The sequence below is a fragment of the Pteropus vampyrus genome, unplaced genomic scaffold (assembly GCF_000151845.1).
Source record: "Pteropus vampyrus isolate Shadow unplaced genomic scaffold, Pvam_2.0 Scaffold42, whole genome shotgun sequence".
Taxonomy (NCBI): domain Eukaryota; kingdom Metazoa; phylum Chordata; class Mammalia; order Chiroptera; family Pteropodidae; genus Pteropus; species Pteropus vampyrus.
This window is the reverse complement of record NW_011888823.1, coordinates 4,164,028-4,178,394: the sequence shown is the minus strand read 5'-3', so window position 1 is coordinate 4,178,394 and position 14,367 is coordinate 4,164,028. Positions and strand designations below refer to the sequence as shown.

The 14,367-nt window shown below is 51.4% G+C and overlaps 1 protein-coding gene across 14 annotated transcripts in view; it reads right to left on the bottom strand.

The window, feature by feature from the left end:
• Positions 1–14,367, bottom strand: part of TNS1 (tensin 1) — a 175,165-nt gene that overhangs the window by 38,841 nt on the left and 121,957 nt on the right. For all 14 annotated transcript variants that reach the window (XM_011358617.2, XM_011358616.2, XM_011358613.2 and 11 more), the window contains one exon: positions 6,814–8,394. In XM_011358617.2, coding sequence (XP_011356919.1) covers positions 6,814–8,394 — 1,581 coding nt within the window. The remainder of the gene's footprint in view (positions 1–6,813; positions 8,395–14,367) is intronic.

Below are 14,367 nucleotides of genomic sequence, written 5' to 3'. Positions count from 1 at the left end.
CTTGTGTCCAGTGGCCCATGCAAAGCACAGCCTGGCACCTGCTGAGGCCCTGGCCTGGCAGCCCAGAGGGTGGCCAGAGAGCCGGGCTGTCCCAAGCCTTCAATGAGCACCCTCATTGCAAAGGCCTGCATGTCCTTGGGGAGCCTGAAAGTTAGGCTAGTTACCCCAGACCCTGCTCCCGGCAGGTGAGGCCAAGGTTAGAAGCATCAGGTCCGTGTCCATGCAGAAGTGGGAGCACTCGCTCATGCAGAATGAGGGAGAGAGGCTGCGGAGAGAGGGAGGAGGGAGAAGTGAGCGAGGAGAGAGAAGGGGGGCAGTGAGAAAAGAAAAGGGGGGGCAAAGAGAATACAAAAGAGATGGGAAAAAGAACAGAAGAAGAAAAGTGAGGAGGAGATGGAAAAATGAGGAAAGGCCAAAAGTTTGCAAGGAACGGCGTAGGAAGGAGGGAAAGAGAGAGAAAGTGAGGGCTAAGGTGAGGGCCAAGGAGTTAAAAAGGGGAAACGGGGAGAACAGGAACCAACTAGAGAGGGAAGAAGACCGGAGCCGGTGGAGAGGATGCCGGTAGCTGACACTCTGCCCAATGCCCTGCAGTCGGGCGTTGTACGCTGCCCACCCCACCCCGGGGAGCCGGCAGGGAGCAGAGGCAAGCAGGAAAGGAAGGGATGACACCAGGCAAGGAAGGCACCACACCCATGGCACACGGGGCAGATGGACATGGGACACACGAAGAACGAAAGGGACAAGGCATCAAACGAGACGAAAGAAAACAAAAACAAAGAGAAAATCAAGATTAGTTGGTGTTCTGAGTCCGGGATCTGGCCACACACTGGAGGGAGGGGGGAAGGGTATCGGACAAGAGGAGGAGGCAGATCCAGGGTCTGGCTTCTCCTAAGGGTCCGTGGACCTCCTGCTGTCTAGCAGGACTCCATGTCCCTCTAATTTCTAACCCCATCATGGAGCAAGAAGGGGCTGGCTTGGGACCAGATGTCAATCCTGCCGCCTTGTGCATCATCGGTCCTTCAGTCAGCATGGCCCCATCCCAGGTCCTCTCTCCTCTCATGGTCACCTCTCTCTTTCTGAATTCAGCTGTGACCCTGCCAGCGTGAGCCCAAGGGTCATACTCCCTAGCATCCAAGCATCCCTCAGCCCCGTGTTCTTCCATCACCCCTACTTTAATAATCCTCTTCTGTGGAAGCCACTTACGATTTTCCACTCCTGCCCAAAGCTGCCGGGCATCACCAGAAGGTCCTTAAAGTGAGCCTGCCTGGATGCACTACAAGGACCTGCCATGTCATCCTTCTTTCACCTTAGCTGGCTCTCAAGTCACCTTCACACACAGGGGCCTCCCAGTGGCCAATGTCACTCCATCCTGGGTTCCAGGGAATGACCACCTTTCAGCTTTCCTCTGCTTCGCAAGCTGCTCCAGACCAGTTCCTTTGCTGGTTCCTCTTTGTCTCCAAGCACTGCATGTGTGAGGTTCCAGGACTCACCCCTGGGACCTTTCCTCTACCTGTGTGCATCCCCTAGGTGACAGCATGCAGTGGTATGCTTTACATGACATCCACATACTGACAACTTCCACATTTCCAAGCTCTAACGTCTCCCGCTGACATTCCTGACTCATACATCCCACCATCTTGGATGTTCCGTGGGCATCTCAAATCTAACCGCACTTCTGATGTCCCCTCGAAGACTGCTCTTCCCACATCTACACCCATCTCAATAAAGAGCAACTCCATCTTTTAGTTGTTTGACTTTTCTTTCTCTCCCATCTCATGTCTAATCTCTCTATAAATCTTCATGGCTCCACCTCCAAAATAAGCCTACAATCAGCACTTCTCGCCATCACCACCGATCCCATCCTGATCAATACCAGCAGCCTCCTTCCATCCAGGCCACATTGATCCTTTTAGAGGAAGTCGCTTCTTTGCCCAAATCCTTCCTAAGACTTCTCATACCACGCTGAGTAAAAGGCCCATGTAAGCTGGCCCCCATTCCCATCACCTATCTGACTTAGTGTCAATACTCCCCAGATCAGGCATACTCTTGCCTCAGGGCCTTTGCACTTGCTAGTCTACCTGGCACATTCTCTCACCACCGAGAGAAGCCTTCCCTGACCATCCTCCATAAAGTGCAATCATCCACCCACTCTCTTCCCCCCACTGGCACTTCTTCCCTACCTTATTTCATCTCTATGGCACTTATCACTCGTCTGATATATTATGTATGTATTTCCTTATTTTTTTATTGTCCACCTCCACCACGAAGGCAAAGATTTTTACCTCTTTTGTTTACCATCATCCTTTCTAGAGCATAGATTAGCATGTAGCAGAGACTAGCAGCTCATGTTGAATAAATAATAGAATGGGGCTTGATCGCATCTCCTATTTCCACGATGAAATGTAAAAACTGGGTTCTCAGTACAAGCTCTCAAAGCCTGACACCAGTATCTCCCTATATCTGTATCCATCCTTTATCATTTCATAAAGAGGTATCTCACCTCCCGGTCGAGCCTAAATTATCCACCCAGGCTTCTAAGCCCCTCTTACATTCTTAGAGATCTTACTCCATCAATTTTCTCTCTCTCATCTTTTTTTCTCCCGCTCCCCTCTGTATTTATATTCAACCAACCTCTCTCTCCTCTCTCTCTCTCTCTCTCTCTCTCTCTCTCTCTCTCTCTCCCCTCCAAAAAAATTCTAATGGTCCCTATATTTACAAAAGAAAAAATTCTTGATATCTTGCTATCCTCTTTAGTTACCATCTCGTCTCCTTTTATCACAAAACCACTCAAAGGAGTAGTTGACATGCTGTCTGCACTCCCTCTCCACTCACTCCTCAATCTCTCAGTCTGGCTTCTGTCACCCGCGCTCTACGGAAAATATGCCTTTGAAACTCACTGGGGCCACTTAATTGGCAAGCCCAATGCATTTTTCTCAATCCTCTTCACCATCTCTCCACAGTGACATTGCTAAACCCCCACTCTTCCCCCACCCCCCACCCCCCGGAAACCTTTGAACGTCCTGACTTCTGTGATGACCCACTGCCCTGAGCATTCACTCTCAGTCCCCTGGGCAGCCTCCACTCCCCCCCATGGCTATTTTCACTTACGTTGTTTTCTCCAATGCCCTCTGACATAGATAGAGATCTTGTCCATGCCCAAAGCTTTAAACTTCACCTTTATGAGGAGGGCTCCAAATTCTATAGCTCTCTTCACTCCTTCAAGCTCCAATTCTGGATGTTCGACTGCCTTCCATACATGGAAGCCCCACCATCACCTCGAGCTCAACATGTCTAACCCTGGGTCTTCATCTTACACCGAATTTGCCCTTCCTCCTAAGTCCCAGCTTGTTAATGGAAACATCATTCTGTTGCTATTCGTGGAGCCTCGGAATCATCTTCGATGTCTCCCTCTCCCTCACTCACTGCATCCAATCAATTTGCAAACACCCACGACTTCCGCAGCCTCCCTCTCTGCTTTTTCATTCCCGTGGTCAGCACCCTAATCTAGTCCCCATTACCTAGGCTATCTAATAAGCTCCTACATCTCCTCGAAATCACTCCCATTTTTCATTCTTCCTGTCCAGACTCACCAGGTATACATATCTTTCTAAACTATAGCTCTGATCACGGCATACTCTCCTGACTAAAACAAAGTAATCATGGCCTCCTACATTGCTGCTAGGCAATATTCAAACTCCTTAGACTGGTATTTAAGACCATACAGAGGCAGGTCCTGGGCTATCTTTCTTGACTGATCTTATACAGCCTATATGCTCTCAATCTACTCTATTCTTCAAACATTTCCTGTGCTTTACTGTCTACACTAGGAACCCTTTCTCTCCAATGACTCCATTCACTTTCCAAATCCTATTCATTGTTCAAGGCTCTGTGGGTTTAAAGCCCACACTCAACACAGAACCTCTCCAATCTCTAAACTGATAGTGATATCTCCTTTTTCCCCCACTCCCACAGAACTTCCTCCATACCTCCCTTATTATGAAAGACTTCATTTTCAAGTTCCAATTCTTGTCTTCTCTTCATAAACTCTACATTCCTTAAGGATAATATCCACATCTTATTTCCAACATGCACTGAAATCTCTACCTCTAGAGACATCTGAGATCAGTCCAGTCACAGAATCGAGATCATAAGATAACTCGATTGGACTCGCCAACTCTGACTCTTATTTCTTCTTCTCGTCTTATTCCACTGGCCAGGATATCTAATACAATGTTAAATGATAGTGGTGATATAGCAAGTATTCTTATTTTGTCCCTGGCTGTAATGGGAATGTTTCTAATGTTTCACAAGAAAGTGTGATGCGTGCTACAGGTTTCTGATACCTACCTTCTCTCCAGTTAAGAAAACTACCCCTACATTCTCTGTGATCCAAGCTTAAATAAAATATAAGGAGTGGTTGATCAAAGTGGAATGAACCAGGGACATAGTACTGTGGTATGGGGAATGGCCAAGGAGAATAAGGCAGACGTGAGGGAGAAAAGCCGGGAGAAACCAGATCAAGTTCATGGCCATGAAGAGGTTCTCTCTCAGATCTGAGCTTCCTGGGTTACTCATGTTAAAGCTTATGTTCCAGTTTCATGATAAGAATGTAGAATGCTGGAAGTCTATCCTCCCTGGCTCTTAGATTATTCTGCATATTGATCCTACCTATGTGCCTTTATGTATACAAGCATTGCAGACACTCTGAAGGGCTACTGAAGCTGTGCAAGCAGGACCTGCTAACAAGAAATACTGTTTATGACAAGGCATGGACCAAAGAGGCCCTTTTATAGCCCTGGAAACCAAACGTAACTATCCCTTCTCTACATCTCATGCCTTCTTCTGACTGAGTCACTCACAGTTGGTGGAGGATATGGGAGCAGAGATGTACCAACAATTTCTCCCCCTTCCTATGACTTCTTGGCAGCCAAAGACTGAGCAGCTATAGGATACGGAGGTTGATAGTCAAGACTGTGGAAGCTAGTGGGAGAGACAAGGCTGAGGGAAGATGCACTACAAGATGGACATCCTTCCTAGACCATTAAGGTATGGCTTCCTCTTGAGCCAGCTCCAGGAGAGTTTTGGTAGGAGTGGAAATTCATCCATTTCCCGCAGAGAAAAGCCCCCTGGATCCTGCCCATCATTAGGCTAGAGTGTCGCTATTTCTCAGGCTACCACACCAACTCTGGAAAATACCAAGAGGGCCTCATTTCTCTCCCTTCAACAAAACCAGGAGGAAAAGCATCTCTGCTGATAAAGAAGCCGGGGAGTCCTTACCTCAGGGGCCTAGACGTGGGAGAAAGCAGAAGACACCAGCCCCATCTGGACCACCCCATGGAGACTTTCTTTCCCTTCTAGGGTTACAGAGCTACATCCTGCATTTTGACTCTTGTGTAGAAGCAATGATGTGCTGCTAGACCAGCTCTTCAGCGGGAGGTGAAGCCCTGATTGCCAGCTTCCGTGATGTAAATACTTCCATTACGGCCAATTTTAAGTTACCAAGAGTTGAACTGGGGACTGCACTCTGCTCTGAAGAACAGGAGCAGGGTGTTCGTGCCTCCACACCCAGGTCCTGGGCCCAGCTCAATAGCCAGCTGGCCTACTCCCAGCTACTTCCCCAAACCCACCATCCATCCCCAGGGAGGGTGTCTCCCTCCCTTCAGGCAGCTGGCATAGTGACTCAGCTTCCCCTAAATTTAGGAAAAGGGGTGGAGGGCAGAGTCAGCTGCCCAGACTCTTCTCCTCCCTGAGCTTCCACTAACCTGTCAGCTGAGGAACTTGGCACAAGGCTCCCCCAGCACCAGTCTCTGGTTCACTCCTGCCTGGGCTTTACCTCCATGACAAAACCAACCCATAGGATTCCCCACCCAGTTTGGCTGCCCGCATGGAATGGTCATAGGCTTAGACCAGTGGGAAGGAAGGGAGCCCTTCCTGTCCCTCCCAACATGGCCCCGGACACTCTTTCATTTCTTGCCTTTATCTCCCCAGTAAGTTCTTCTGGTTGCTCCACTCTCTCTCCTTTCTCCGGAAAGATAAGTATATTCATGTTCTGATAGAAAATGGAGCTTTGTTTTTCAGTGCCTGCTTCCCATACAAAGCTGCCTAAAGCAAGGGCCAATAGGACAGCTGGACAAGAAGGGGGACCTTGGCCTCCCCTGAAACAGAGAAATACTCTGAAAGGATCCACCAGGGCTGACCACTCAGAAAGAGCCCAAGAGCTTCCGGACATCCTCCTGGGCTTCAGGCTTCATTATGCCTCTGGGAGGGCCCAGGAGGGAAATTCAAGTCTGTAGAGACCTCCCTCCAGCCTTTTCCATGCCTTCCCCAAGAAACTGAAGTCTGAGGACAGAGAGAACTGCAGGTAGTTGCAGAGAGCATCTCTCTGCCCAGAAAATCTGTACTCCAGTTCCAAAGTCACCACCTATAAGAAGCTTTCCCTGATTGTCTTAGGTGGTAAGCCTTGATTTCCCCAGGCTCTGGGGTTGTGGTCCCCATCTCTGTTGTAGTACACATTTTACTATTAGAATTATCTCTGTGTATCTGTCCCCTCATTAGACTATAAGCTCCTTGAGGACAGGAACTAAAATGCATTGACCTATCAATCTCAATGCCTGCCTTGGAGCCTAACAGACAAATGAATGCAGGAAGGGATGGCTAGTGCGTGGGCTCCTGACAGCCTCTTCTCTAGGCCAAAGCAGCATCTGTTGAGGTATGATGGCTGTGCCTGCACCTCTCCACAGCATGATGAACAAAGACCAAAGAGGGAAGGTGTGGAGGGAGAAAGGAGGGGATACTCAGCACTGAAGCTCTTACCTGCTACCCGGTGGGCCACTAGCCCCTCCAAGTTCAAGGGTTCCTCCTCCGGAGTTCGGGATGGATCTGAAGTCGCTTCCTTTGGTGAGAGCTGAGGCTGAGCGGTGAGGCCAGGGAGAGATGCCGGAGGCTGCTGAGGCCCTGAAGGGCTGTGAGTGGTTGGAAGGAAGGCGGAGGACGTGGAGGAGGAAGCTGGGCTCTTTGGACGGTAGCTCTGGTTGGGCCCAGCCGGACATGGCTGATAATCATAAGGTGAGTAAGGCCTGCCAGGAGGGACGGACTCCAGGGAGGCCCGTGGAGCTGGCTCAGGGGTTCCCAAGGAATGCCCACTGGGGATGTAGCCAGATCTGGACTGGGTCAGCGGATGGGACTGGCAGGAGGAGCTGGAGAAGGGCTGGGAAGAGAGCGGGGAGGCCCCTGGCCAGGCCCCTGGGACACTCTGGGATTTGTGCAGGGGGGCGGCAGCCGCAGCTGGCTCCAGGTCCAGCATCAGCATGTTGAGGGTTTCGATGGACTGCTCGATCTCCTGCTGGGAGGCTGCCCGTGGGAACTCAGGGAGGCCAGGCACAGGGGTCTCTGCCAACAGCTGGGGACTAGGCCTACTGAGCCCCAGACTCTCCAAGTGGGCTCTTTCCTGCTGGCGAGGAGGAGGGCGAGGCTGCTGCTGCTGCTGCTGTTGCTGCTGCCAGGAATTGAGGCCCCTCTGCACAGCCTCCCGGCTGCTTCCCCCACGGGCTGGAGCTGGGGGCAGCTGGGGCTCAGCTTCCGGGAAGGACTGAGAGCGGAACATACCACTGGGGTCATGGCTATAGTGGGAGGTGTTCACTGGCTGTGGCCAGGCTGGGTGGGGGCCCTCCCGTTGGTAGCCAGTTAAACCCTCCTGTGTAGAGTGGGAGGGCCGCATGGGGGCCACGTGGCCAGCATGGGCAGGCACTGCCCGGCTGGCAGACTCGTAGGGGTAGCCCCCGCCATTGACCATAGGTTCCACGGGATAGGGCTTGTCTAGACCGTTGGTGAGTGGGGACAGGGCCTCTGGGTAGCCCCCCTCACTGGTGTTGGTGATCCCATCCACGGAGGACAGTGTGCCCATGCTGCCCACACTGTGCCCATCCTGGTTGGGCAGCTCATCGTCAAGAATGTCTGTCTCCCGCTCAGAAGCCAAGGCCCCACCGTTGACGTGAACCTGGGCTGGGACAACGTGGCGGCCAGAGGAGGACACAGCAGGGCCCCCCGCAGGGCGGGACCGGAGATGCTGGGTGTGGTACATGATGCCTGGCTTCTCTCGCTCTAAGCCGAAGCCACTGAGCAGGCGGTCCAGCTCACGCTTCTCCTCAGGACTCAGGGCAGCAGCAGCACTGGAGGGGCCGGGGGCAGGCTCGTCGGTCTTGTCTGTCTTGGTGGAAGCTGTGGAGTTGCCCGAGTCACTGCTCACAGAGAGGGTGTGTTCCACGTGGTTGGGGGTGGCTGACAGGACAGGACGCGTGGCATTGACAGCCCCCGAGCTGCCGTGCAGAGAGTCCTTCTTCTTCACCTTGGCGTACAGGCTCCCGTCCAGCGGCCCCTGGGTGTGTCCCACAACCTCTGCGAGAGAGAGAGCAACAGAGAGCAGATGTCAGTGGGGGGCAAGGACATCTTCTGGTCTCCCAAGGAAAGCAGTAAGAGATTCCATTTCCTGGATCCTCAAACCTCCTCTCAGCACCTTGAGATCGAGCTGAGGTGGCAGAAAGATGAAAAGACAAAAGGACCCCTACCCTAGGCTTTTGGGCAGAGCCCATCCCAACATCCAGCTTCAGGACCAGGCAGCAGAGCTGAAGATTGGGCAGAGGTTCCTGGGGGTCAAGATGCCCCGGGCCAACACTTGCCTCTGACATTTCACTAACTTCCCAAGGACTTGGAAGTACTGGGCCAGGACGGGGCTCAGCAAAGTGAGCAGGCCCTGTGTCAAATGGGACACGCTTTTGCTATGAATGCTGGGGCCCCTGGGAGTTCTGGAAAGGGGGTTCAGGGAACAAGGGGAAGCATCTTAGGGATCAAGAACAAAAAGCAGAAGTTTTCATCAAGGAGAGGTGTTCCCTGTGTCATTGTGTCTACAGCTGGCTCTGGGAGCCCCGTGAGCAATACTTTCTCTGAAAGGAAAAAGTGAGTGCTGAGTGGCTCAAGGCCAAAGGGCTGACTCAGGAACGAAGAACTTCCCCACCCAGAGGAACTCAGTGATTTCACACCCTGTACAGTCAGCAGCCCAGCCCTGGCCCAACACACACACACACACACACACACACACACACACACACACGCACGCACCATTCAACACAAAGATGTCCAGAGACACACAGAGTCACCCAACAAATAATCACCCAAATCAAACACCCAGAATTCACCCAAATCAAACGCTCTAGTGCACTCCCGGGTATACTAGATAGCATGGCATGGATACAAATATACAAATACAACAACAACATTAATAATAATAGTTAACATGCAGCAAACACCTATATGCACCAAACACTTGGCCATGCAATTTACACATTCATTCTTTCCACGAGTCGGGGAATGTTATGCCTATTTTAAACATGGAGAAACTGAGGTGCAGACAGTACTGAAACCATTTAGTTGCAGATAGTACCTGATAAAGCTAGGGTTTAAAATCCGAACTAATTTAAGACTTAATTAAAATAAAACTCAATTAGAATCAAAATTAATTTAAAATCAGAACTTCAAAGAGCACACAATTTTTATTTTTCTACACTGACTCTAATACCTCACACAGACAGACATACACACACCGTAAAATGAACACAGAAAAGGCAGCAATACCCCGAAACAAATACTTCAATTTAAAGCCACAAACATTTCAGAAACTAGGAACTCCTACCATGCTCGAGGATCAGCCCTCAGGCCAGAAGTGGCAGCCTCTAAAAATAAACACTCATACAGAAGCCCACGGCCAAAAGCAAGTGATCAGACAACCACAAAACAGGAACATCCTGATCGGCACACACACACACACAAACCACAGGCCAACCAAATGACGTCACTGAGTGAGTGCAAGCAGAGATGCCCGACAGGGCACACTGTCCACACACACACCCGGGGGCTAGATGCTCTGCCAATTCACTTCATTCTCCAGAACCATCCCTCTGCCCCTCCCCCCAAGTTTTCCCTGGAGCTTTCAGACCTCAGCCAGCAGCAAAACCGAAGTGACACTGGGCCAGTACATTGCCAAAGCAGCCTAGAGCTCACAGGGATGGGGCTGGTCCTTGTGCCAGGACACCTGAAGGATGCTAACAGGCAGTTGCAGGCATGGCTGCCTCTCCCAACCTGCGTGTCAGCATCCCTAAAGGGTGGACACTGGCAGATGAGGGAGCCTGCCCCCAAGTATGTCTCTCCAAAGAACTGGGTGCCTTTCTACACAAAAGAGAAGAGACTCCCGCTGGCTATTTCCAGAGGAGAAAAGTATTAAAGACAGAAGCTTCTCATCCACTCAGATATCTGACACTGGTCCCTTGAGGATGGGCCCCTCGCACCAATTAGTGGGAATCTGAGGAGCTATCTTTCCTTCTCACTGTACCTGAAAAGCTGCTGGCCCTGGAGAAAGCAGGCCCATTCCCAAGTCCTGGACCCACTCTGCAGCCCACACTGTGAGATGCCAGAGTGTTCCTCCCCAGCTAGGGTTCTCCTCCATGCCCTGCACCTAAGTCCTCAAATCCATGTTCATGTGGTTTGCGAAGTGGGGAAAGCAGCAAGCAAAATGTGGAGTGTCCCACGGTCTCTCCATTTACACTTAGACAGAAGGCAATGAGAAGCAGTGAGTCCAAATCTGAGAGTACTCTCTCCTTCCAGCACAAAACGGACTCGCTCTATCACCTCACTTGGGTTCATGAAAGAGCTTTTTGGCAAAAGAGCTAAGAAAGCATCCCCAAGGCCGGGAGAGAGAATTCACAGCGATATCTACCACCTAATATCCTGGCCCTGCTGGCCAGGCCCCACTCTTCATTGATTTTGAAAATGTCAATATTAAACTGATTCCACCATGTAATTTACCCCCACGCGAGCGACTGTTAGGAGCAACAACATCAGGAACGATAACTGCCGGGCCATGAAGGCTTAATAAGAAAACGGAAGACTTGTAAATTGTGTAATGAAATCCTGTTTGCTCGGTAAAACTGCAAATGTCTATTTCTGTCCTCGAAAGGAGGACCCGGCTGCTCTTGACTACCCACGTGCTGGCCCGTATGCAGGCTGTTTTGTAACTTTCAGTGGTTGTCTTCCTTTGCATATCAAGGGGAGAAACTGAGGACACCCAGGCCCAACCCAGGTCTATCCAGCCCCCGTGAGGGCAGGACCTGTGGGCCACGTACCCCCGCCCCCTACACTGGGGCACACACACCCGCGTTCCTTCTCCCCATCCACCACAGCCACATTAAGAGCTATTTACCAGGACCACAAGAAGCCGGAACACAAGGTCGGTTTCAATCTATTAAGGCAGGAAGGGCGAAAGAGAGAGGCGGGTAGAGCAAGGAGGAGGAGTGGAACAGAGTGGGGGAGGGAAAGAGGGGACTGAGAGGGGGTGAGGCTCTTAAGCCGAGGGCCACCAGATCCACCTCGGAGTCCCAGCAGCCTGCAGGGATGGCCAGTCCAGGTAAAACCATCTCGGATGAGAGGGAGTTGGATACCGAGTGGGAGGCGGGCAGGGGGTAGAGGGAGGAACCTGACTGGCTGGGGCCGTGGATACTGGCATGGATGACAATGGAATGGAAGGATAAACTGCAGGGGAAACATGATAACAGATAGGCCAGGGTGGCAAGCGCCCAGGCCCCGATCCCGGGCCAGCCTGGACGTCCTGTCTCTTGGGCCATCTCCCTGCCCAGTTCTCTGGGGAAGTTGAGAAGTCCACAGTCTCTTCCACAAAGCCCCACTTGCTTTGTCTGCATACATCTCCTCACTCTTCCCAGCAGCTGCTCCAAGCCCTAGACTCCACCCTCGATGCTGAGTTCAGTTGCACCAAGGGGCCTTTATTCCATGGCGGCCGTAATCCAGATGTGCGAGTCATACTTTTGGAAAGCTCTGAGGAAAATCCCCAGCTGACTTGGATGTGGCCCTGCTCCCCAGGCCCTCTCCAGTAAACTGCAGAGGTGTGCATGGGGCTAGCAGCACAGACCAGGCCAGGATGCAGGAAAGGAAAGCGCATCCGGTCCATACACTTCAAAAGGAACGAAAGAAATACACACATGATGCTAAGATGATATGGGTTTAGGGCAGTTGTTTTCTAATTTTGATGTTCATAGACTCCTCTGGGATGGTTAAAAATGTAGACTCTGGAGCCCGAACTCCAAAGACTTTCACTCACAGGTCTGGGGCGGGGCCAAGAATCAGCGTGTTAACCAGCATTCTGGGGTTCTGAAGCACATGCAGTGGGTGACGTCTTGAGAAACTCTGATCCAGGTGGCCAGCATTTTGAGCCCTGAAGTTAAGGACACTTGCTTCTCTTAATAACATTGAGTGGGGAGATTTCACTCATTTAGATGTCACGAAAGGCAGCCCGGCCCTAAGAATAAAGGTGTCAGCCTGACTGCAAGAAAGAAGTCTCCCTTGGCAATGACACAAGGAGAGACCCGCTCCCTGTCCAACAGCAGGCCTGTTTTGAATAGTAACTGACTTATTAAGGTTTTCAGGATGGGGCCCTTCATGAGAAAAAGTCCTTTGAGTCCACATCCAACAGAATAACAATTCATTAAAACGCATTACCCGGAGCAGCGATGACCAACCATCGTGGAGGAAAATCAATGCAGTGCCCATAGGAAGAGGCACCGTGCCCACCGCAACAGGCGGTTTGGAGGCAGGCAGGGTCCCTGGCAGGTCGGGAGGAAATCTAGCTCCTTACACGTGGGAATGGGGCATCAAAGGCCATGTGTGTCTGGGAGGTAGGTGAACTTTGACAAGGACTGAGGTTTGGCCAAGAGGCAGCCAAGAGAGCAAGTTCTGGATGTGTTTAACCCTTTAGCCACAGATTCTCCTCCAACCTTGGAGGAAGCCAGGCTGGGGCTAGGGCTGGGGATGTTGAGAAGCAACAGGGGATGGGGCTGGGTACCAGGAAGCCACAGGGATGTGCTTCTGGAGAGGAGACAAAGAGGAGGAACTCCACCCCCGCCCCCCGCCCCGCCCCCCGCAATAGCCAGACAGAGCCATTACTCAGAAGAATGGTCTCTACCTTAATTGCCAACTCAGCTTGCATCGACCACTTAACCATGCAGAGCCTGGCCATACAGAGTGATGGGATTCAGGAGCTAAGTACCTTGAACTAGGCCTGGAACATCATCCTTTCTCCATTTTAATAGCTCTCATCACCCACAGAGTAAAGCCTTACACCCCTCTGCTAGACATGCCGGACCTTCTATTATCTGGCCCCTCCTTGCTTTTTGAAGCCATTCCTTCATATCCTCAATACCTCAAACACCCCCCATTCTATATGCTTCTTCCTGATCTGTGCCTCACACATGCTATGCTGCTCCCTCTCCCGAAAGGCCCTTTCTCACCCCACCCCCACGACTCCCAACCTCCCTGGAAAACCTCTTCTTCCTCCTTCAGGCTTACTTTGAACTTCTCTGAGAAGACTTCCTTGGCCTAACCCGCTTCCTACAGTCCTCCAGACTCAGATATACCTTTTCCATGTTCCTGTCGCCCTTCATAGATGTCTACCGTAACCCCGATCGCCAACTGGACAGTCATTATTACTGCCTGTGTTTGTCTTCTCCACTAAGCTGAGTGCTCCTTGAGCAAAGGTCTTTGTTTCCCTCTCTCTCCCCAGTGCCTGATTCCCAGGTGGTGCCATTCACAACGTCATTTGTGCGAACAGGGCCTCTTGGAGCCCAGTGCACAACCAGCAGCATGGCTCTACAGGATGCAGCGTCTGGCACACGTAGGGTGCTCTGTAAATGCTTCTCACACTGCATTAAATAGCCCAGAGAGCCTTACACAGTCCTGTCAGTCCCTGAGATGCTCTTCTTCCACTGCCACCCAGAGAAGTGAAAAATCAGGGAGGGGTTCAAGGTACACCACAAGCTCCTCCCAAAAGGAGGAGAAACGAGAGGCACTACAGCCACGATGTCATGAGAGAGGGGTATTCTACAGAGCTGACAGCACAGGCCGGGCACGGCGGAGGTCCCGATAAACTGGCTGGGCCAGAGCCTACCTTCATGGCATGCCCGAAGGAAGTCCCCAGCCACTCCAGTGGACATTACCTCTCTTAGGCCAAGGACCCCTTGGGATAGCTGATGAAAGCCTAATTTCCTAAAAAATACACAAACATAAATTTTGCACATAATTTCCTGGGATGGGTGGACACCCCAAAGTCCATTTATGAACCTTAACAGATAAGGGGCTGCTTCTAGGGATCCCTCTCTATCACCCAGGACTTCTCTGAAGACTGTCAAGCTGCATCCAAGAGAAATGGGAGAACACACAGAAAGGAAACCTTTCTAGCTGGCGAAGCCTGAGAAGGCCCCCAGGCCAGAGCGACCCACTGGGTTTTGACTGGCCCGAGGAAGATGAGTGTGA